This window comes from Condylura cristata, unplaced genomic scaffold (genome assembly GCF_000260355.1).
Source record: "Condylura cristata isolate star-nosed mole 26May11 unplaced genomic scaffold, ConCri1.0 scaffold00004, whole genome shotgun sequence".
In the NCBI taxonomy this organism is placed as follows: Eukaryota; Metazoa; Chordata; class Mammalia; order Eulipotyphla; family Talpidae; genus Condylura; species Condylura cristata.
In genome coordinates, this window is record NW_004567105.1 from 2,843,650 (window position 1) to 2,867,530 (window position 23,881).

The 23,881-nt window shown below is 36.7% G+C and overlaps 1 protein-coding gene across 2 annotated transcripts in view; it reads left to right on the top strand.

The window, feature by feature from the left end:
- Positions 1-22,102, top strand: part of ST13 (suppression of tumorigenicity 13 (colon carcinoma) (Hsp70 interacting protein)) — a 23,218-nt gene extending 1,116 nt beyond the window's left edge. Inside the window, exons 2-12 of one of the 2 annotated variants that reach the window (XM_012720276.1) lie at positions 3,764-3,813; positions 5,363-5,438; positions 7,573-7,643; positions 10,336-10,402; positions 12,213-12,297; positions 12,430-12,540; positions 14,390-14,492; positions 15,764-15,880; positions 16,979-17,027; positions 19,552-19,685; positions 20,441-22,102. In XM_012720276.1, the coding sequence (XP_012575730.1) occupies positions 3,764-3,813; positions 5,363-5,438; positions 7,573-7,643; positions 10,336-10,402; positions 12,213-12,297; positions 12,430-12,540; positions 14,390-14,492; positions 15,764-15,880; positions 16,979-17,027; positions 19,552-19,685; positions 20,441-20,569 (992 nt within the window). In that variant the 3' untranslated portion in view covers positions 20,570-22,102. The remainder of the gene's footprint in view (positions 1-3,763; positions 3,814-5,362; positions 5,439-7,572; positions 7,644-10,335; positions 10,403-12,212; positions 12,298-12,429; positions 12,541-14,389; positions 14,493-15,763; positions 15,881-16,978; positions 17,028-19,551; positions 19,686-20,440) is intronic. The other variant, XM_004675639.2, reaches the window with a different exon arrangement.
- The last annotated feature ends 1,779 nt before the right edge of the window (positions 22,103-23,881 follow it).

The window sequence follows — 23,881 nt, forward strand, 5'->3', positions numbered from 1 at the left end:
GGTGGAGGCGGAGCGGGGCTCCCCGCGGCCTGAGGTCGCCAGGGGCGTGTTCGGGCGAAACCTAAATGCCGACGACCACTGCGGCCGCTGGGCCGGGTGCTCGTGAGGAAGGCGGGTGGGCGCTGCAGGACGTGTGCAGTAGTTTTTCGTCAAAGCTGATGGCCCTGCTTAGGTGGCAGTGACCGTGGAGCAGCTTTTTCACGCACGGTGCCTTTAAATAGTGTTGTAATCGTGCTATTGAGTAAGACTTGGTGAGTTGTAATAAAAATAACCGCATTGATTCCCTTAAACATATCGATTCTAACTGCGTGGAGTGGATTTGGGGATCATAGATAGATCCGTAGTGGCGGTGCCCGTCCCTGCAAGCACTTGTAAGAGAAGATTTTTCAGCGGTCTGTGTAGTTTCAGTGATCGAGGCTTTAACGCGGGGGTACTGCGTGCACAGAATTAATTGAGCAGGCTTTGTGCCAGCTGCTAGGAGACAAACTACCAGTACGTACAGCTTTTTTAGGGTTACAGATGAATACAGGTATTCGCTTCGATATTTACGCGTAAGAGTCTACATCGTTGGAAGGAAATTTAAAGGCGAAAGGCAGGTCTTCCCCAAAACCATTTCTAAAAGTCACTATTGGTGGGGAATTTGAGATATTGATGATATAAATTGCTCTGCCTGAGGATAGTTACAGTGCAAAGCAGTGTTACTAAACATCGTTCTCTGTAGTAATACTTTCATAGGAGAAAAATTTAGGATTACCAGATATTTGAAAGAATGTTTTTCCAACAAACTCGTTCTTAGGGAGAAGTGTTAAGTTACAATCTGTCAAGGTTGTATGTGGTAGCATAATAGGTTTTTTCCCTCTGAAAGTTTCTCCCACCAATGTTCTATTAAGTTTTTTACGAGAATTACATGCACAATTAGAGAACACGTGATTAACTACAATTTCTTAACTATTAACAGTAGTACCTAGAATAACATTTTGTAAATCCTTTGTTTTTAAATAGAAAAACGCACAACCTGCTGTTTGGTAAAGGTCGAGAATAGTTTAGGAATGGAGACCTAGATTTCAGTCGTTTTTCTCATTGATTAACTCCAGGATCAGTGGTCTCATTGAATATATTTTTAAAATTTTTTGCATAGAAAATGTGGGGGGTTGGCCAGCAGTGAGGGCGATGGTAAAAGAATTACCAGAGAAACCACCACTGAATGGATTTCCTTCAGACAAATACAGTCTTTTAAGCATGCCCATCAAACAGGAAACTGATGTTTTAATGTTATTTAATCCTCAGAGTTAGATGTTGCATTTCATTGTCATATCTCTTAATCTTCTTGCCTAATTCTTTAGTCTTTCCCTGATTGTCATAACCTTGAGAGTTTTGAATACTCCTGGCCAATTGTTTTGTAGCGTTTTTCCTTTCATCTAGATTTAGTTGAATACATTCTTGGCAGGACTATTGCTCTCCAAAGTGTTAGCATCATTAGACTGTTGGGACTGTGCTTGCTGTCATCCTAAATTCGTTTCTAGGTGCTACATTTTGAAGCTCAGAAAAGATACATTCATTATTTATTAAAATTTAACTGTAAATTGGTGCTTCATTACTCTGCTTTTGAAAAGTACTTTTTCTGTAGAAGAGAATTTTAAAGAATTTTGTCATGTGTGTATGCCTGTTCCTTCTCATGATTTTGCTCTGCTAGATTGTAAATTGAGATGTTTTAAATCATGTAATTTTTCCTTATTATAGTTACCGAGTAAAGGTTTTTTGTAACTATTAGATTTGACAGAATGAAAAGAGCACATTTTTCTTGATTTGGATGATGGTTATAAGAAACTCCAAATTTTCTTACTACATTCATATACTTTTGCTTCATTGTCCTCACCAAAAATAACACTGAGAGTGAAAAACTAGCCACAGAGTGGGTAAAATATTTGAAACATGTAAAATTCACAGAGTGCTCATAGAAATAGGAAGAACACCCACAAAACAAACGTGATAGAGAAGGCTGGAATAGAGCTGAATTTTACTAAAAAAAGAGAGACACTACTCAAGTAACAATAAGTATATGAAAGGGGACTTAATGATTGTGAGATAATACTATATACCTATCACAATGATTAAAAATTTAAAAGCTAAGTGTTGACCCAGAGTGCACTACACCTACAGTTGTCATGGAATTAGTTAAAGAGAGAACTTTGGAAAACCAATATCCACTTAAATCTAGCATTCAAAATAAATCAATGAATTCAACAAACACACAGCTCTACATCCAGAAAGTCCACCCACTTGCAATGAATGTAAACATGTATTGCTAACTCTAGCTACGAAGAATCAACATTTAAAGATGTTTTAGAATAGGTCCCTTTCTGTTTCCCAGTTAATATATCTTTGCTTTATGTAACAATTAAAAGCCCTTTTTATTTTAAGATTTTTTTTTTTATGTATACAAGAACTGGGGTACAGGCCAAAGGTGCAGAGGTGAGAGGATTTCCCAGAGTAGAGAGCAGATACACTGCTGGGTGGGGTGGGGGGGCAGCAAGGAGACCTGCTCTCAGGTCTCCTGCACCATGTGGGTCAGCTCCCGGACCAGGGATCGAACTCACATTGCAGTGACTGCTGACAGCTTGATAGCTCTAAGACTTTACCCCTGAGCCATCAGGGAGGCTCTTAAAGGCTTTTTTTAAAAAAAAAAAGAAGCAAATTTAAGTCCAACTTTAGTGACATCCAGCTTTCACTATTGTTTGTCTGTGTCTTTAAGTCCATTGTAACCAGTACATATTAGTCATGTTGCTTTTAGCCCCTGATTTTCAGTGTGCCCTCAAGGAGCATATGGCTGGCTTCTTTGTACTCTTACCCTGCCCCTTTTTGTTGTGAAGTCACTTGTATATGATCTGTGGTTTACCTTGGGGTATTTGGAAATGAAGGGCTTTCAAAAGCTAAGAGGGAGTACTTAACTCTGGGATGATGTTTTGAGGGTTGAAGGAGAATTTCCAGGAAGGAAGGGGCATGTGAGTATAAGCAAGGTTCCAGTCAGGAAAGTTCTGAATTGTATTATAATTTCATAAACTGCCTATTCGAATTTAATTGAGCCATTCTTACTAAATGTCAAGCTTCTGATTTTGGATTTGATTCTATCTACTAAATTTTTTTTTTTTTTAAGATTTATTTATTTATGCTTACAGAATTGGGATACAGGCCAGAGGTATGGTGGGTGAGACGTTCACTGGAGACAGAGTGGGGAGCAGAACAGACAAATATTCTGAAATATACTGCTGAGGGGAACAGTGGGCCGGTCAGGAGAGGTCTGCCATGCCATGTGGGCCAGCTCCCTGGCCAGGGATTGAACTCATGCTGCAGTGACTTCAGAGAGCTTCATAGCATGGTGCTTTAACCTGTTGCGTCACCAGGGAGAGCCCTGTACCTACTAAATTCTAAACTAACTACTTGTACAAATGATTTATTTCACGTTCCCTGCCTCTTACTCTTTTGCTCTGGGAACAGGCACGGAGAAACTATACTATTATGTTTACTACACTTAATTGAAGCAAGGAAAGGATTAGATTTTCATTAATCAATATGCTCAAAAATAAATAAAATTTTAAGCTGGCAAATTTTTAATCATAATATTGAAGTATTCAAATTGAGTTTATTTGAAAAGGTAACTTCTAAATGTGTACCTTTTCCCCAGCATAAATAAATGTTACTTGACTTAGTTAATTTTAGTTTCCTAAACAAATATCTTTTTTTTCCTCATCTTCAAGCATGGGGGGTAAAATACCACCTGCTACTCATAAAACTAAATCAGAAGAAAATGTCAAGGTAAGTTGTGAATTTCTTTCATATGTTTAGTCATAAGATATTATAAGCTTTCTTAGGAGTGTTTTCTTAACTACTGCTGTCAGATTAAATTTCCTCAAGGTCAGTTGGGAATACTATATAAAATGTGTTTAGACAGCAGATATCTGGGATCTGATTTAAAACTGAGGATTTGGCTTGAATGTTTGCTGTTATGGAGTAAATGCTGTTTGTGTGTTACATGCATGGTCTGTATGTGGCAAGCACTGTGGTTATGTGCATTTGTACACATCACCTTGCACACTGTTTTATGCCTTGCAGGTAACCTGTTAAAATTTGCAAAATAAATAAATAGCCCAAATCAGTAGTCCTCAAAGTTTTTGTGCCCTATCCCTAGAGGGATATTTCTAAATGTGATTCATGGTGTTGCTTTGGCAAACTTGCCAAAAGGATATGTAAAACTGGGGAGAGGTTACCAATAGCTGAACCTCAGGGGTTGTGGGGCAGTTAAGTGGGTACTCTTAACTGTTATATTCAGAACTTTTATTTGTCACATTTCTGCCCTCATGTCTAAGATGTTTCCTCTGGTTTTCTGACTGGCTGTTACAAATCAATAAGAAAATTTGCTATGTTACCTACTATAGAACCTTGAATGAGGTTTCTCTGTTTGAATATGAAATTAGATGTTGTATTTTTGAACAAGTAAATTGAGAGAAGGTAAAAACCCAAAAGTCGTTTTTCAGATGCGTCATTTGTCTGAGTTTGTTTCAGGACTCTGGAAAGGCTCCTTGTGATAAACATAGGAAGACAAGGTTACAGTTAACCTTAACTACTAAATTGCTTTGGTAACAAGAATACTGTAATATAGAATTGTAACTGTTCTCACACCAGCATGCTAAAACATGTAGATCTTGCACATGTAGAGACAAACACACTCACATCTTGTAAAAGATAGGGATTTGATTCCAGCTTTTAAGCTCAGCAGCATTGGTAACTGGAAAGGCTGCAGCGCACCATACCTGGCTACTTTCAGAATGGAAAGGAAATTTGCTTTTCATCATGTACATTTATAAACTCTCTGAATTTTCGTCATTTGTATAGTCTGTGTCCATCTCTATTTGCAATTCTAAAGCTTAAAACCCTTAAAAATGTAAAAAGTTTTAGTAAATTTGCTTGGCAATAAAATGTGCTCTGACCAGACCCAAGTTTTTTAAGCCTTTATTATGAATGCTTAAGCTTCATTTTGGGTAAAGAGGAATTATGGGTTATGGAGAGTTGTGGACTGCAGCACCGATTGAGTGTGTCACATAACATATGATATATGTACTGTGTCACCTTTTTAAAATCTAAAGACTTCTAAATTCTAAAACTCAAAAGGATTGAATGAGGGACTGAACCTGTAATTAGCTAAAAAAGAAATGAATACAAAGAGCTAAACCTAGTTTAACAAAAGTAAGAAAGGGAATATTAACTGAAATAAAATGTCTACGAACAGTTTATACATAAATTTGTATAGTATATATATGGGTGTGTTATTTTATAATGACAGCATTGTTTGCCCTTCCTTTGCTAGGAAGAAAAAACAGGTAGTAACAAGGCGGAGGAAAACATAAAGACAGAGGAGCCACCAAGTGAAGAAAGCGACCTAGGTGAGGAGATGCAGTTAGTCTGTGTTTAGTGACCTCTTGACATGGTTCCGGGTTGGTGTTTACTGAATTGGCTAATCAGTGCTGTGTAGTAGAAATATGTGAGCTACAAGTTGCTACATTAAAAAAGTTAAGAACAAACAGGCGAAATTAACTCAAATATTCGATTTAAGCTAATATATCTGAAAGAATATTTCAACATATAATCTCCATGGAAAATTATTGGTACTTCTTTTTCATGGTGAGTCTTCAAAACTCATGATTTTTTAAAATTTCATATAGTTTAGGAATATTTTTTTATGACAAAAGTTTATTTTTACATCATTTTGTAAAATTCATGATGTATTTTATACTTAAAATGACACATCTCACAGCAGGTGTTACATTTTTGTTGGAAATAGTTGGTCTGCATTCAGACTTGAAAATTTGTAGTTGAAAGCAGTGCGTTAAGTGCTCAAGTTGCTTTAACCATACTTAAAAGTGTGTTTGCATAACTGAATCAAGAAGCAAAAACTCAGTTTCTTTTAGTACTTGTATCCATGATAATAGCTGGTTCATTTTATAGTTTATAGCTATGTCATGCATTTGATTTTGAACTTTTTATGGTGAAAATTGACAACTTGTACATAAATATGGAAGTTCTTTGAGACTAAAACTATATACTCTCCAGCTTAGCTGTATAATTTCTTAATTAACAGAACCTTACCTAAAAACTAAGGAAAAGTACTTGCAGTTTTGCAAATTTTGAATCAGTTGTTAACTTTAGAAACGACTTGATGCTCAAAATGCTTAATTGAACATCTTTAACTTTTTAAAACACATTTGTCTGGGCCCACCCTGGTGGTCCAACGGGTTAGGACATAGCACTGCAAGCCAGCCTCAGGCACTTCAGTGCGAGTTCTGTGGCCCCGGGAAGTGACCCACATGGCACGGCAGACTGCTCCTGACCCACCCGCTGCTCCCCTCAGCAGTGTCTTCATCGATCTGCCTGTTATGCTCCCCACTTTGTCTCTAGTGAAGCCTCTCACTGCCCTGGCTTGTACCCCAGTTCTATTTGAATGGATAAATAAGTCCTTAAAAAAATACATTTGTCTTAGAATTTTTTGATAATTTTCATAACAATAATTTTTTAACGCCAATTCTATCTAAAAGCATTTTCTTTTGGAGGCATGAGTCATACCTGTTAAATATTGAATTGGATATGAATTCTAATTTTAGGTAGCTAATTTTAGTTTAATTTCATTGACTGGTAAGAAGAAATTTCTTATCAGTTTCATTATCTGCTAAAATATTCTAATGCTCTACTGTTCTTAGAAACTTTTAAGGGATAAGTTATTTTTTTGGATCTTAGTTCTCCATCATGAAATTTTTGCAGTGCACCTTTGTCCAGTCACTGTCTTAATTACCATTTTATACCACTAGCTTTGGGCTTGATCTGTCTTTATTTTCAAATTAAAATTTACCCATGCTAATTCTTTAAATCAAAAAGCATCACTATTACTTGCTGTCTGCTTAAAATATTTTTTGTTTGTATGAAAAAAAACAAAATACTTGAACTGAATTAATTTGTTGACTAGAACCATATACTTGCCAACATTCCCACATTTACAGTGTGATGGTAAAAATACATGATTTAACAGCTAAAATGAAGTGTAAACCTTTTTTTTTTTAAAGATTTATGTGTCTAGAACTGGGGTACAGGCCAGATGTGCAGGGGGTAAGGGAATTCACTAGAGACAGAGTGGGGAGCAGAAAAGGCAGATGTACTGACATACACTGCTGGTCAGATGCCTGCCAAGCCATGTGGGTCTCCTCCCTGGCCAGGGATCGAGCTTGTGCCGCAGTGGTACTGTGAATAGCTTTGTAGTACTGTGCTTTAACACATTGCACCACCCGGGAGGGCCCTAAAATGTGAACTTACTGAGAGTACAGTTTTATTTTATGGGGAATTTCTTACAACATAAGTATACATAAAATTAGCATAATGTGAATATTTAAATTAAAATAATGTTAAGTGAAATATTCAATGTGCCAATTGAACTAACCATAAACAGTTCACCAGTTTTCAGTAGCCTCTGATGGCTCTTGACTACTATGACAGCATAGGTCTTACCATCATTTTTCTTACTTTTGGCAGAAATTGACAATGAAGGTGTGATTGAACCAGACACTGATGCCCCTCAAGAAATGGGAGATGAAAATGTAGAGGTAAGTTCAATGGTTTGTTACTTGATTTTTTCCTAAGGTTTTTGAAGGTACCACCCATTGCAATAATTTTATGACAGAGTTCTTAACTTTGGAAGGCTTTTTTAATTCTTAATTTAAAAAGCCTTTTAAAGGATTTTGAAGCCTTAAAATAAAAAAAAATCAAAAAACCTAAAAATAATTGTAACGGAATTCTTCAAGAAAAAGCACATATTAAATCTTTCTATGATACATGAAGTAGGGAAGCATTTATTTTATGATGTAAAGTGATTGTGGAAATTCTCCTTTAATCATACTGCCTGTGAAATATTTCTGTTTACCCACTGAATTTAACATCAGTTTGACAGTTTTAGGCTGTACAGTTCACCGAACACATCTGCAAGTGGCATCAGCTAATAATAGAAAATCTAATGCTGAGTTGGTTCCAGAATGGTTTTGGCACAATATTTGCCCTCTGTGATGAGAAGTAGTTCTGGGGGTGGGGAGGACTTGAAAAAATGTTGGGTTTTGGATTAATATTGTGCACATTTAGTAGAATGTTATATAACAGAACATGTGTACATATAACGTATAGTTATATAAATAACTAGTTGTAGTTAATGTATTAATCTATTACCGTGGTTAGTGATTCTCCATAGGGTCATATCATATGTGGTGTATCTTGTATTAAAATAGAAGGGGTGAGAATTGAAGGGCAAAAGTCTAAAAGGGCACTCTTTGGGTTTGATAGTTAAAAAGCTCTGAAATAAAATAAGACATTTAAGAGATTAGTTTATAGTCTCATCGAATAACTCAGATTTTACTTTTACCATTCTTACTTTTATTTTTACCAATGTCTGTGTAGCTTTTAATTCACAAATTTGTGTTATCCTAATTTCTAAAATGAGATTTTTAGTGACAAAGTATTTTTTTTTTAAGATTTTAACGTATTTATGTATGTAGGTTGGCACCCTGGTGGCACAGTGGGTTAAAGCACAGCACTATAAAGCTATCCACAGCCACTGCAGCACGAGTTCATCCTGGCCAGGGAGGTGACCCACAAGGCATAGCAGACTTCTCCTGTCTCCCTGCTGTTCTCAGTAATTCAGTAGACCAACCTGTTCTACTCCCCACTCTGTCTCTGGTGAATCCTCTCATCCTCCACATCTCTGGCCTGTACCCCAATCTGTATGCATAAATAAATCTTCGAAGAAAAAAGAGCTGGGGTGTAGATGAGAGGTTTGGGGGATGAGAGGATTCACCAGAGACAGAGTGGGGAGCAGAACAGGCAGATCTATTGAAATACACTGCTGCAGGGAGCAACAGGGAGACAGGAAAGGTCTGCTGTGCCCTGTGGGCTAGCTCACTGGCTAGGGACTGGGGATTGAGCTCATGCTGCAATGGCTGCTGGATCGCTTCGTAGTGCTGAGACTTAAACCCTTGTGCCACCAGAATCTGGGAGACCTCAGATTCTAATAACAAATTTTAATGTCTACTGGTCATTCACAGGTATTTATGAGATTCTATTTGTACTTTACCCCTTTTTCTGCTGGATTGTTTTTTTTAATTTTCCTTACTGATTTACAATTTACTATTCTGGATATTAACAGCATGTCAATGTTCCATGTGTGTTCCATGTGTTTTCTGATAGTTTGGTTTGTATTCACTATCTTTATGTCCTTTTAAAAATTTTTAAATATAGGCAACTTGATAATTCTTTTTATATTATTTTAGTGCCTCAAGGTTATAAATCCTGTAATATATTGTTTTTTTCCTTAAAATGTTTTGTTTGCCTTTCCCCTTTAATCAGCCTATCAACACTGTTGCTAAAGAATTCCTTTTCTCACTAATGCCAACATGCCCTGCTTCCATTTATGTGGGAGGAGTCTGGTTTGGTACACTCATATTCTGTTTGTCTCATTTTTCCCCATGCACTAGAGACACGTGTCTTAAACTAGCTTTGTACTAAGTCTTTATACAAAATAGCATCAGGATCCCTAGCACTCCAGGAATATTTTGACTGTCATAATTTTAGAATCAGATTGTCATGTCCCATCACCCTCCCGCCAGTCCATCCAATGGGACTTCTCCATTAATTGCATAGAGTAAATCAAGTTAAGGAGAAGATACTTCTCCTAGTGTTGGGATTAACTACCCATAAATTTCATGTCTACCTTATTTTAGTTCTTTCAATAACTTTTTCTCCATAAAGACCTTGTATGTGTATTTTTAAAGAACAGCTGGAAGTATTTTGTCACTATATATAGAAGTAATTTATTAAAATTTGTGTTCTATTTATTGATGGTTGCATTACCTTACATTTTTTATACTTGGGATTTACTGGGCACCTTCAAATCTCAGGTTGTTAGCGTTTCTTAACCCTGGAACATTTTCATCTTCTTTTTAGGAGACTGGATTTTAGTATTCGTGAATAACTCAAAGGAGTTGGGAACCAACGGCAGAACAGTCTGCTTCCATTGGAATGGCGGGAAGCTTAGGCCAAGTCTAAGGCAGAGTGTAGGGAGTGAATTTTGTTGTTTGGTGTGAAAGACCAAGACTCACCCTGTAAGTTTCTTACTAACCAGTTTCATGTACATAGTCCTTAGACACTAGAGAGGAATGAATGAAAGTGGCTACCTCATTACGAAGAAAGTCCAGACTTCTCGCATCTTTTTGTCTGCATTCTCTACTAATTTGACCTTCCATTTCCCCATAGATAACAGAGGAGATGATGGATCAGGCAAATGAGAAAAAAGTGGCTGCCATTGATGCCCTAAATGATGGTAAGATTTTCCCCTCTTCACTGGCTTTCTGTAGCAGACTGAATAGCCTTCTCTGTTGCAGTAGCTCCCGAATAGCGGAAGAATGGGAGGTAACTTCAAATCTATCCAGTATGTCATGCTGGAGAACAGTCACCCTATTCACCTATTCCCTCCTTATTGCGAAAGGGCTGAAATCCCTCAAGTATCTGTTAGTTACCTTGACTCAAGGTAGATAGAATGCAAAAATTGTTTTCTTGATTAAGTATCCTGGTGTTTCCTCACTAAAAAGAGGATGTAAAAGTGGCTTTTCAAAGAGTATATTAAAGGAGTGGCTCTTACTTTTTTACAAGTGGTGCCCATGGGCTCATGTCCATAGTAATAGTTCATGCAACTCCCTTTGCCATACTTGGAAGGAGCGTGACACCACCATCGCTGATAGCTGCTGGTGCACAGTACTTTGGCTGCCATCAGTGGACATAGAAAATGACTGAGGTTTTATTTTTTAATGAGTTGAGTATACTGTTCCAAATTCACAAATACATGCACTACATTTTTTGGTAATTCCACTACCTTACATTATTAGCATGTGTTTATGCTTTTGCAAATGCTTAATAGCTTGCTGACCGAAATGTCTGTTTCCTTTTTGCTTTCTGGTCCCTTTCCCCAGATTATTCTCACTTAAACCTTCTAGTAGTTGTGCACTTTGCCTTGTAACCTGTGATTCACCTTCACATACATTTGGAAACTCTTCGCAGCATTGTGCCTGCTGGAGTCAAACCCGTATCTGCCTTCCCATCTTTATTCTCTTCTTTTTGAGTGTTTACAATCAGACCTCACCTTTTTTACTAGCATTCTACTGCTTTTCTGTAAAGCTCTTCTCTATCTCTCAGCTTTGAACTCTTACCATTCTCTTCCTGACCATTGCGTTTCCACACTGATGGTTTCTTAGTTTCCCTGCTGCCCAAGATTTCTAGTTATCAGACATGTGTTTTCTGCCCTCTAGATTCATGGCAGTTTTGTTTGTTGTGTTTTAATGGGAATTATTTCACTAAGACCTTGGACTAACCCCATTTTGCAGATTAATAGCGTCAGGCTCAGGGGTTTTGATGTGTCCCATTATCTTATGGTGCCATTCCCTCAACTTACTATTTTGTATATAGTTTTAGAAGCTAAGTATTTCTTTTTAACTAGGTTAAAACAAGAATATGAAAGTTTTCATTGAATAAGAATCAACAGTTTTTGGTTTTGCTTTTAATTTTATAATATTATTTTTACATATTTTTGTGCATTTTTCCATCTCAGTTGCAATCCCCTTGGGTTTCCCATCACCAAATCACTGTGTGCCATCACCACAGTCCAGTGCAGTTCCCTCCCCCCGCTGTTTTTGATCCCATTCCCCACTTCACCCCCACAAAATGTCTCTGGCATTTAGCTGTTCATGATTATCATTATTTTCTTGTCTGTTCCGTTATATTCCTGCTCTGAGATTTTTTTTTAAAGATTTATTTATTTATTCATACAGAACTATTGTCTGTTGTATAGGCCAGAGGTGCAGGGGCAGTGAGAGACTCCACCAGAGACAGAGTGGGGAGCAAAACAGGCGGATCAACAAAGCACACTGATGAGGGGAGCAGTGGGTGGTTCAGGAAAGGTAGATATCTGCCGCACCATGTGGGTCACCTCCCGGGGCCGGGATTGAACTCATGCTGAGGTGGCTTTAGCTTCTTAGTGCTGTGCTTTAACCTGCTGCACCACCAGGGAGGGCCCAGAATCAACACTTTTTAATACCTGTACCTCAGAATATTTCTCAGTAATTCTTGTTTTACTTCAGGTGAGTTACAGAAAGCCATTGACTTGTTCACAGACGCCATCAAGCTGAATCCTCGCTTGGCCATTCTGTATGCAAAGAGAGCCAGGTGAGAACACTAACCAAAAAACATCTCCTGATGAATACTCTCTGTTCATTTGCTTAGGTAGGATTGCTTCTGTGGCAGTCCTAAAAGGTGTTATTATTTGAAATGAATGCTTTTTATTATGCCACTTTTTAGTGTCTTCATCAAATTACAGAGGCCAAATGCTGCCATCCGGGACTGTGACAGAGCTATTGAAATAAATCCTGATTCAGCTCAACCTTACAAGTGGCGAGGAAAAGCACACAGGTAGTTAATGGAATTTAATTATTTTCAGAATTTTTTGATTTAAATCGGATGTTTTAATGTTTTCTTTAAGAAACCAAAGTTGCCTGAGGGTTAATTTCAAAACAGTATATACTCAATATGATGAACTGAGAAACTACCATAGGGAACAGATGAGAAAATAAAAATTTTCACTCCTCCCATTCAAAGAAATCACAACTAACAATTTTTGACCACAAAATGTCAAATATAAGGTAAGAATTTTTCTCAAAGAAAAAGAATGAGATTAGTCTTTTATCTCTGTTCTTACAAATTTTATTTTCAGATTTTTCTTTTTTGTAAACTTAAACAACCAGTGTTATATAGAAGGAAAATTATACTAACCTCTTTTTTCTTCCATCACTGCTTGGTCACCTGAAAAATCAGAAAAGGGCATCTAGTGAAACATTGAATTTAATCCAGAATAGTAATCATTCCTGGAAGTAAACTTAACATATAAGTGAGTGTGTGTGGCTTAGGGATGAAGTGTCCGATGACATTTACATCTTAAGTGGATTGAGCGCATTTACACTTGAACTATGGGTGCAGATGAAGATGGGCCGTGCTTGGGATAGCTGTCAGGAGATGCTAGAAAGTAGCTCAGTGGTTTTGAAGACAACACAGTAAAGTAAACACTTTAGAATAAAGTGTTGCGGTACAAGGTGGGTATAGGAGAGCTCAGGCCTCTCTACTGCGCCATGGCCTGAGTTGTCAAGCATTTCTTGCCTTCTCATCCAGGGTAGCCTGGGCTTGTTTTGTGTTCAGTTGCTCCAAACCACTTCTTTGTGGAATCATGGTTAATTTCAGTGGTGATTGTATTTCTCAAAGCTAAGGTTTGACCATTAGGTATGTTCATTTCTTCTTGGATATTTTAACTACTGTTATTTCAGTGACAGCAAAAGCATTTTTTTTTATTACTACAAAAGTTTATTTTTACATCATTTTGCAAGCAAAAGCATTTTTAAAACAGCCATTTTAAGGGGGAAAAGTTTGAATTTTTAGTAATATTTTCTATTAAAATTCAATGTTAAATGTTTTCCCATTTAGTTTTTTTGACAGTATTCTCCTAGGATCAAAAATCTTTATCCCTAGTAATGTATTTGTTAGCAACATATTTGTTTCTTTAACATATTTGAAATTGTTCCAGAATCACATACTTGAAACAGTACACTCTTAAATTGTACAGGTTTTTAAAATTTTTATTATTCTTCAACTATATCCCACTTAGGATACACTTTTAAAGTATTGTCTTAAAAATTACTGGGATTAGTTTTTTTGGTGTGGTTTATGTTATCATTGTTATAAAGATTTAACTGCTTATTTCAGTCTCAAATATTTCTTTGGGCATAAAGCCATGTGCATGTTTAGAGTCAGTGCTGAGTTAGCAGGGGCAGCTCTCGCCCCCTTGCTTGCACCTCTGCTCTATCCCCTCCAATATTTAGTTTCTGAGTTAGCCTTTCTTTCCCTTTTTAAGTAAAATGTACACACAAGTATTATTTTTCTTTTCTGTCTTAAATAGAAAGAAGGTTGCTGACTATACATCATGCTCATTAAGCATGTTTGTGGTAACTTAATGACAAGACATTTAGAAAGTTCATCATATTCTGAATTAAAGCAAATTTTACTTTCCAAAGATTTCTCTTTTTTGTAGAAGAGCAGCTTCATAGTTAGTGTAGAGCCCACTACACTCAACGACGGTGATTTAATTAGTTCATGGCAATATTTGATTTAATATCTGTTTTATAAAAATGCTTTTTTAGTCTAAAGGAGAAAGACAATGTGCTACCTAAGTGGACATGTATAAAGACTCCTAAAGGGTTTAAATCTGTTTCAGACTTCTGGGCCATTGGGAAGAAGCAGCCCATGATCTTGCCCTTGCATGTAAACTGGATTATGATGACGACGCTAGTGCAATGCTGAAAGAAGTGCAACCTAGGGTACGTTACAGTAGGGAGGGAAAGTCCTTTTCATGTGGTATTATATATCAAGTTCTACTACTTGTTTTCAAGCTAATAGTAGAAAGTTAGAAATGGAACTGGGGGTTCAAGTTCATAGTAAGGAAAAATTTAAAAATCCCTAAAATCTTAAGATTTTATGTAGTTTGAGTAAATTGAATGTAGTCTGTTATGTATTAGAAATATACGCAGCCACTGTAAAAAGCATGCAAACTCTGTAGTTAACATTTTTAAACATTTTCAAAATGATAATATGGGGACTTCCCTGGAGGTATAGAGGTTGAAATCTTAGTGCTGTCAAGCTAATGTCAATCACTGTACCTCCCCGGCCACAGAGCTGATCCACTTGGCACAGCAGACCTCTCTTACCTCACCTGCTGCTCCCCTCAGCAGTGTTTTAGTAGATCCACCTCTTCTGCTTCCCACTGAGTCTCTGGTGAATCTCTCACCCTCAGTGCACCTCTGGCCTACACTCCAGTTCTTGTATGCATAAATAAATAAAAATAAATCTTAAGGGCCCTCCCTGGTACCCTTAAACACAGCACTGTAAAGCTATTGTGGCCACTGTAGCAAAGTTCGATGCCCAGCCAGGGAAGTGACTCACATGGTATGGCAAACCTCTCCTGACCGGCCTTCTGCTCCCCTCAGCAGTGCATTGCAATATGTCTGCTTGTTCTGCTCCCCACTCTGTCTCTGGTGAATCCTATCAACACCCTCTCCCCCAACCTCCGGCCTGTACCCCAGTTCTGTATGCATCAACAAATCTTAAAAAAAAAAGAAAATGATGATAAGAATCCAAAAGCAATAATGTTGTTTGAAGATAATTTCTATCTAAAATTGTTAAACTAATTTGTGGGGGCTTATACTAGTACAAGCTTGTTCCCAAAGCTTTTAAGTTAGTGAGAATTTTATTGAATTTACTTCAAAGGTTATTGTGTGATACATTCTAAAACATGAGGTTCTTAAAAAGGTAAATAAGCTAAAGTAATGGTTGAATATGACTCTCACATTTACTATAGTGTCTGAATAACTATTAAGTTCTTCTCTACCATCAAATCCCATTCTCTTTCTAAATCACAGTGTCTTTGTTAAATCCTGAGTTATGCCAGGTCTTTTTTTATACAGTAAGTTTGTATAAAACTGTTAAATTATAAATATGTCTCAACAAAGAAAAATAACTCTTTAACAGAAGTGTTGCTTTGCATTGACCAACTGTTAGAGAAGATTTACTTTTCTGTGACTTTTTCTCCTAGGCTCAGAAAATTGCAGAACATCGGAGAAAGTATGAACGAAAGCGTGAAGAACTAGAGATCAAAGAAAGACTAGAACGGGTTAAGAAGGCTCGAGAAGAACATGAGAGAGCCCAGAGGGTAAAATTTCTGTAGCTAAACCATTGAAAGGATATTTTAGGTTAAAATGTTTAGGATTAACATTCTAATTCCTGGCTATTTTGTTTAATGCTTTCCCTTCATTATCTCTTTAATTTCTGGAGATTTTAAGTCTTTAAAATCTTATGTGAATTTTTATTTCACCAATTGATGTTCTTACTATGTGTTTTAAATTGAGAATTTTTCTTGGACAGGACATTAAGACTTGGCAGTGTTGTTTTCTTGAAGTGTTTTCCCTGATGTCTTAAATTTTGATTCTTTCTGGTCTCAATAGTGGATTCATATTTAACCTGTTTAAGGTTGACTCTAGTTTTATTTTATTCTTGGTTACAGAGTCTCAAAAAATTTAGAAGACAAAAGTTAATCTGTAATTCATCTATAGTATTGTTGCAGTGTTAAAATTTCTTTTGAGTTTTTTCCATGTAAACATTTTACATTGATGTTATCAGTTTATACCTACTTATTTCTGGTATTATTGAATGAAATGACATAAAACCATGTTAGAATTATATGGCTTGTCATTTAATGTTTTTGAGCACCTGTTAGGTTGAATAGGTTGAACTTCACCTAAGTTTTACACTTACATATCTCCTTTTGACTTTATAAGTGGTTTAAGGGAAATTTATATGTGCTTAAAAAATAGCAAAATTAGTGAATCTCCAGTTGTTTGTTGAGTTAATGTAGTGAGGTATAAAAATGATGGACCTAGGAACAAATGTCCTGGCAGTCTTAGTACTCTAACCAGGGGCTTTCAGGTTGAAGTTTTAAAAACAGTTAAGCATGTACAGTTTTCATATATATGCAGGGTCATACATACAGAAATGTGTTTCTTTCCATTTCTTCCCCCCACCCCCACCTCCCAACAGGAATAAAACACTACTTGAGATTATTGCCAAAAGTAATACTCATTCAGAATCCATTTGGAATACTTTGGTGGTGTGTCCTTGGCATTTGAAATTTGACTGTTTTCTAAGTCCTTTAACTAGCTTATTTTCTTCATGATTTTGTATGGGAAAGGTTGGAGTGGACAGCAGACTTCCCCTTACCCATTAGATAATTTATTCACTTTTTCTATTGAAGGAAGAAGAAGCCAGACGACAGTCAGGAGCTCAATATGGCTCTTTTCCAGGTATTTTTAAAGAAAAGTTAAAACTATTAATGGTGTAAATAATTGGAGAATATTCTGAATTGGGGGCTGAGATAAGTATTTTATGTTCAGTAGCTTTGGCCTATGGTACACTTTAGAATATTAGTCTCTAGAAATCTTCATTCTCATTAAAATTTTATTGTCACTGGAAATACAGTATATTTCCCTGACAATTTGAGCAACATAATTCTTAACAATAGCTGATAATGTTGAGGCTTGGTTATTGTAATTCATTTTAAAACTGTAAATAAGAATTATAATGTATTCTAAGTATTTCTAAATTGCCATAATGAAATTTTGTTCCACTGTACATTGGTATTCATTATTATACGTGGTAAAACACTATGAAATTATTAAACAAAAATTGTTTTGGGTCCATTGTAAAATAATACACTTTCTTGCAAATGTTAATGATCAGAAATTACTAGTGATGCAGAGCCTTGAATGACAGCAGATCTCTGCAGTATAGGTAGAAGAGCGGTTTAAATGTCTCTCGGAACAATTTTTTTTAAGAAATTCTTTTTTTAAATTTATGTACATAAGGACTGGGGCTGGGTCAGAAGTGGGGGAGGAGGGAGGATTGGTGAGAGGATTTACCAGAGATAGAATGGGGAGCAGAACAGGCAGATCTACAGTGGGTGAGATGAGAGGTTTGGTACTCCATGTGGGTCAGCTCGCTGGCTGGGATGGAATTTATGCTACAGTGGCTGGCAGTAACTTGATAGATTGCTGATGCTGAGACTTTAAACCCTGTGTCACCAGGAGGGCCCAACTTAGAACAATTTTTGATTAATGAGACATTGTGAAATGTGTATAAAAGTCAGAAAGAGGCCCTCCCTGGTGATGCAGTGGGTTAAAGCACAGCACTGCATGTGAGCCACAGCCACTTCAGTGCCAGTTTGATCCCCGCCTTGGAGGTGACCACATGGTGAAGCAGACCTTTCCTGTCTCACCTGGTGCTCCCCACAGCAGTGTACTTCCTCAGTCTTCCTGTTCTGTCTCTGGTGAAGCTTCTCACCACCCCTGAACCTCTGGCCTGTACCCCAGTTCTGTATGCATAAGTAAGTAAATCTTTAAAAGAAAAAAAAGTCAGGAAGAAATTTTATTTTTACTTGTGTAATTCTGATGGGAAATCAGCTCCCTTCAGCTATTTAATAGTAACTAGTTTCTTTTAAGAAGATTTAGACAGATACCACCACTTAAACTTACATGGCACTAGTTAGAATTGTTACATGGTCAGAGATTAGAAAAGGTAGCTCTGTTTTGATTTGTGTGGAACAGCTTAAAGAAAATTTAAAGAACATACACTGAAGGTGAGTTGCTATGGGAAATAAAAGCAAAAACATTTTCAGTGCATTAAGCTTACTTCCTGTTTAAAATATTATGTCACGTGCCTTTGTTTTGGAAGATGACCACAAATGTAGGCAGGACTAAAGATACTCTTTGTTTTGTACGTGGATTTTATTATCTGGACTTGACAAACAGGCCAGTTAACATTTTTATGGGAAAAAATTTTTCCAGTCACTTAAGAGCAGCCAGAGAAGTTAGAAATTATCTTCTGGCCCCTTAGCTCTCCTTATTTGATTGTTAGTTATTTATGGGCATGTTTGTGTTGAGGCAAGTGAAAATGCTTTGTTACACTGTAGTCTTCACAGATAACAAAACCAATAGGCTAACTGATATAATAAGCAAGAGTTAAATTTTACGGTATGTTTTTGACCACAAAAAAAAAATCACCAAACTTATAAATGAAGAGTCTAAGCATTTTTTTCTTTCTTTCTTTCTTTTTTACACTTTAATACAAAATAATCATTTGTGTTCATTCATTCCTCAACCTACTTACTCCAGTTGGGTCAAGGTGGTCAAGGTGGTCGGAACCTATCACAGCAGTGCAGGACCCCAAGGCAGGTGGGACCAGCCCTAGCCAGTACACCCTTTCATGGTGGGATCAGGCACACATATTCACAAAGGAAGACTAAAATTCTGTTTGCTGGGGTATTGTTCTTAGTGTGAAGAAACAGAATTTTTGTTAAAAATGCAGATTCTCAGTTTGACATTCAGAAATTATAACAAGGCCTTTATGTAGTTTTTGAGGATATTCTAGAAGGATAGCATTTAAAAACACTCATGAACTAACTTTAAATTGAAACAGATAATATTAAAGAAGGTTTTAAGATGTGATTTATTAGACCTTTAAATTTTGTGATTCTAAGAGACTTAATCTTTCTGTTTTAAGGTTAGGTTAGTTTTCTTGACAATTTTTTAGGAAAACTGAATTAAGAAGGTTGCAAATTATGATTTATAGCCAAGAGAGTTTAAAATTAAAAATTTACTCTTGTTACTGCCAATCAGAATGTTCAGACTGTTTTGTATTTAGTAGTAAGACTCTTATTCTTTGTGCATACAGGTTTGAGTGCTTGTTACATTAGTCAGAGAAAATAGTATATTATCAGACAGCTTGGGAATATGGTTGATTCTATACAAGTTCTTTCATTTATTTTTGCAGGTGGCTTTCCTGGGGCAATGCCTGGTAGCTTTCCTGGAGGAATGCCTGGAATGGGAGGGGGCATGCCTGGAATGGCAGGAATGCCTGGACTCAATGAAATTCTTAGTGATCCAGAGGTTCTTGCAGCCATGCAGGTAAGACTTGGAAGAGCAAAGCTGGATTTCATATCACTCAGGCATCTCTTTCAGAGTTTGTACAGACACAGAGGTTACTGTTAGCTATGTTTTATTGATCTGAATTACCAAATTTATGATTATTCAGTTGTGATTTTCTTTTAAGATTTACTTATTTATGCATCTAGAACTGGGGTACAGGCCAGAGGTGCAAGGGTTGAGAAGATTCGCCAGAGACGAAGTGGGGACCAGAATAGGCAGATGTACTGAAATACACTGCTGAGGGGAGCAGCGGGGACACAGGAGAGGTCTGCCACACATGTGGAGCACCTCCCTGGCCTGGGATCGAACTCATGCGTGCTGCAGTAGCTGCTGATAGCTTCAGAGTGTGGCACTTTAACCCATTGTGCCACCAGGGAGGGCCCTTAGTTGTGATTTTCATTTTTTCTTTCAGGATGAAAAGTTTCACTTTTTAAGAATTAGTTTGTGGGAAAAAGTATGTAATTTGTGATTATAGCCACTTTTTTTTGTTGATATTAAAATTCTGTGTACCTTTTTCCCATTATCTAGTTCAAGTGACATAACTGACTTTGAAGTAACATTAATATTTATAATTCAATGACATGCCTAGACCCCAGTTAACTTTGCAAAGACAAAATAAAGAGATAGGAGTTAGGTCTGCATGAAAGAGGTAGAATTTAGGAAACACATTTGATGACCTAATAGAAAACACAGTTTTAAATAATTTTTAAAAAACAAGTACCTTTTTTTTGCAGGATCCAGAAGTTATGGTGGCTTTCCAGGATGTGGCTCAGAATCCAGCAAATATGTCAAAATACCAGAGTAACCCAAAGGTTATGAATCTCATCAGTAAATTGTCAGCCAAATTTGGAGGTCAGGCGTAATGCGCTGACAGATAACACCTATGCTGAAGGAAAAGCAACTTAGATCACCTAATGGATGTCGCAATAATACAAACCAGTGTACCTCTGACCTTCTCCTGAAGAAAGCTGGGGTGCTTTGAAGATAATCCCTACCCCTGTACCCCAAATTGCAGCTGAAATATTTTACAGTGGTTTGCCATTAGGGTATTCATTCAGATAATGTTTTCCTACTAGGAATTATAAACTTTAAATACTTTTTAAACCTTAAAAATATTTAAAACAAATTAAAAGGGTGTGTTAATCCCTACAGTTTTCTTTATTAATCATTTTGGGAGTTTTCTTTGAATTACTTGGGCAAGGAAGATGATTCATTGTTCAGTTTGAGAGATATTAGTTGGAGGTAAATAAGAAATTGAAACAAATTGTTTGAAGTTGGATATATGGTCTCTGAGGCATTTTAATTTGTCTTTTTAAATGCTTTATTTAAAAAAATATTTTGACAAAACTGTTGGGACCATCCGTATTTGAGTGGGACTAGGTGGGGACTGGAAGGCCTTGGCTGGGCAGCAGCACTCACCCCGGGTCCAGTGACACCCATGTGCGGGTGCATTGACATCTTACACTGTATTGAAGGGATTATTTTTTATAATGCTGCAGTCAAGTTGGCTGACTTACCTATTGTCAGAGCTATGAAATAAGTGTTTAATGTTATTTCCACATAGGGAAAATAGGGAAATACTTTCTTTTTTTCTAGTTCTGTTTTTATTACCTTTCCTGGTTGGAAGGTTGGCCTTCTCTTTGTCTTATTTTCTGCTTTCATAGTTTTCCCTCCCTTACTGTTCTTGGGCTAAAGATAGTCCATTTCCACTAGTACCATCACTGCTGCCATCACTCACAGTATAATTGTGCAAGCATTTTTAATGCTGAGTTCAATTTAATATATTACATACAGTAACTATGAAGGGTAATACCCCAGACAGCTGTAGTTTCTTACTTGGTGAGAGGTTTCATGTTTAATTGTCTTAGATTTCCACTTAGGTATAATTTTATCACATCAAAAGATGTTGGAAGGAAGGATTCCTTTTGGTTTTTTATTTGGGAAATAACTTGCCATTTGAATCTTGTAGTATTCATCTTTGTATTTTGGAGCATGTGAGGTTTGAGTATAAGGATGTACATACACAGTGGGGAACCTAACTTCTGATCTAACATGAGTTGGGAAATTGATGACATCCATTGGCTTGTCATTGTGGAGTTGGTGGCATCATGAGAGATTGTTTTCTTCTTCAGCTCTTAAATACTATGGCCATATCACCACCCTCTCTTTTCTTTCCTCTATCTCCTCCAAGAATAAAGAAAATAGGTTGTCTGTAAAACATTCAACTTTCCATTAAATAAGCTAAAATTCAGGCATGGCACCAAGAATTCTCTAGGTTTCTCCCTATTTTTCAACTTCAATTGCTTGTATTTGAAAGCAATTACAAAGGGTGAGACCCTCTGTATTTTGATTATTTGAAGAATCAGTGGTAGAAGCAATAAAGAAATTCCATGGAATACATTTCTGAAATGGCACATTCCTGAAATCATAATTAAATTGACTCATCACATTTTTACCCTTTGCTGTACACAAGCATATAGAAGTGCATCTGTTACATACATGAGAAAAACTTATATGCTAATGAAGCATGCTTTTTCTAAACCCTTTAAAAATACTCAGCATATAAACTTGCCTTTGAACTTGTGTTCTTTTGTTGATCTCTTTCCTTTTCAAAGTTCCCAGTGTGTACTGTGAATAACTCAAGAAGATCAATTACTTCTGGGTTCCTTAGTTGATTTACTTAATTATATATCATAAAATTGCAAATATTAACCATATATGGATCTACGTAAAATTGGTCTTCTGAAAATGTGTCTGGTTCTATAAATGCCAAGTACATTCTTCATTCTTCATAGACACTCAGTGACACCCTCAATGTCATTTCTAAACCAGATATATTCTGTTCTTGTACTAATGATGCTATAAAGAAAGAAAAGAAAAGGTTTCTTTTTGCCTAAAAATATACAGTTATTGGATATTTCTAGCTATGTTAAAAATAAAGAATGGTTTCAAACTGCATGTTGGCTCCCTCCTACCCCGAGCCCCTTTGGCAGCTTGTGTTCTTTTTCTTTCATGTGTTTAGCATTAACGTCATTAACTGGTCACAAAGAGTTCAGGTTATAAAGCAGTGTTAAAAAAAGACCTCTAAAAAGTATATTAGCCAAAGTTATTCAGAACCTCTCTTTCTCAGTAGCAGTACATCACATTCGCCATATTCAGAAGATAGCTTACAACTCTAGGTCCAAAAAGTGCTGGTGCTATCTTCTAGCTTGAAGTGGAGAGGATGCCAGGATGATAGGTGCTCAGAGACTGAGGCAAATGTGTGGGGTCAACATTTTATTCCTCTGCTTACCCATTGGTCAGGTTTTTTTTCTTTTTTTTTTCCTTAAGATCATACATAGCCACAAAGAAAACTAGAAAGTGCTAGGCTAAAGCTATGTGGTCATATTCCTAGCCACAAAATTAAAGACAAGACCTGGGGTATCAACTAGCAGTTGCTTACACTAGCAAATACTGACCTAACAGGTAACCAGGGAAACAACTTGTATTTTAGATATATGCTAATATCTAAAATGAATGCACCTAAGTAAGCTCCTCAGGTAAGTAATACTTTACCCTTAAACTTAATTTGCAAGTGTTTATTAATTCTGATAACCTTGCAGGTAAGTACTTTACCCCTGTTGTATAGGTGAGGAAACTGAAGCACTTGCATGAATTGCCAAGGGTATCAGCTGACAGTTTGTGCAGCTGGGATTCTTACCACTCTTGTATTTCAAAGGTAGGTCTTGCTATGCTCTGCTGCCCCTTTCGTGGACCAGGATGCTTTTTACAGAACTAGTGTTTAAAGAAATTTGAAAACTATATTTAAAGGGGATTGGCTAGATAAGGAGTATCACATTGCTAGGTGTGCTAATATGCTGATGTCAACAAGGTTTTCTTGTAGAGAGGCGAAAGCATATCTGATGTGCTTTGTGTATTTGTGATAGACCCGATAGTAAGGGAAAGGGGAAAACTAATTTACAAAATTATGGTGTGGCAATTAAGTCCAGTAACCTACCAATATTTACAAACACTAGTGTACTTCATAATTGAGTGCATTGGGTTTGGGGAGAGAGGCTAATAGTCAAAAATAAAATTAACTGCTCAAAAGGCAAATGTAGGTATGGCATGTTAAGTTTGCAAATGTTTGAAATGACTGGTATTGAGCCCTTTTGTAAAGGTCCATGATTTTCTGT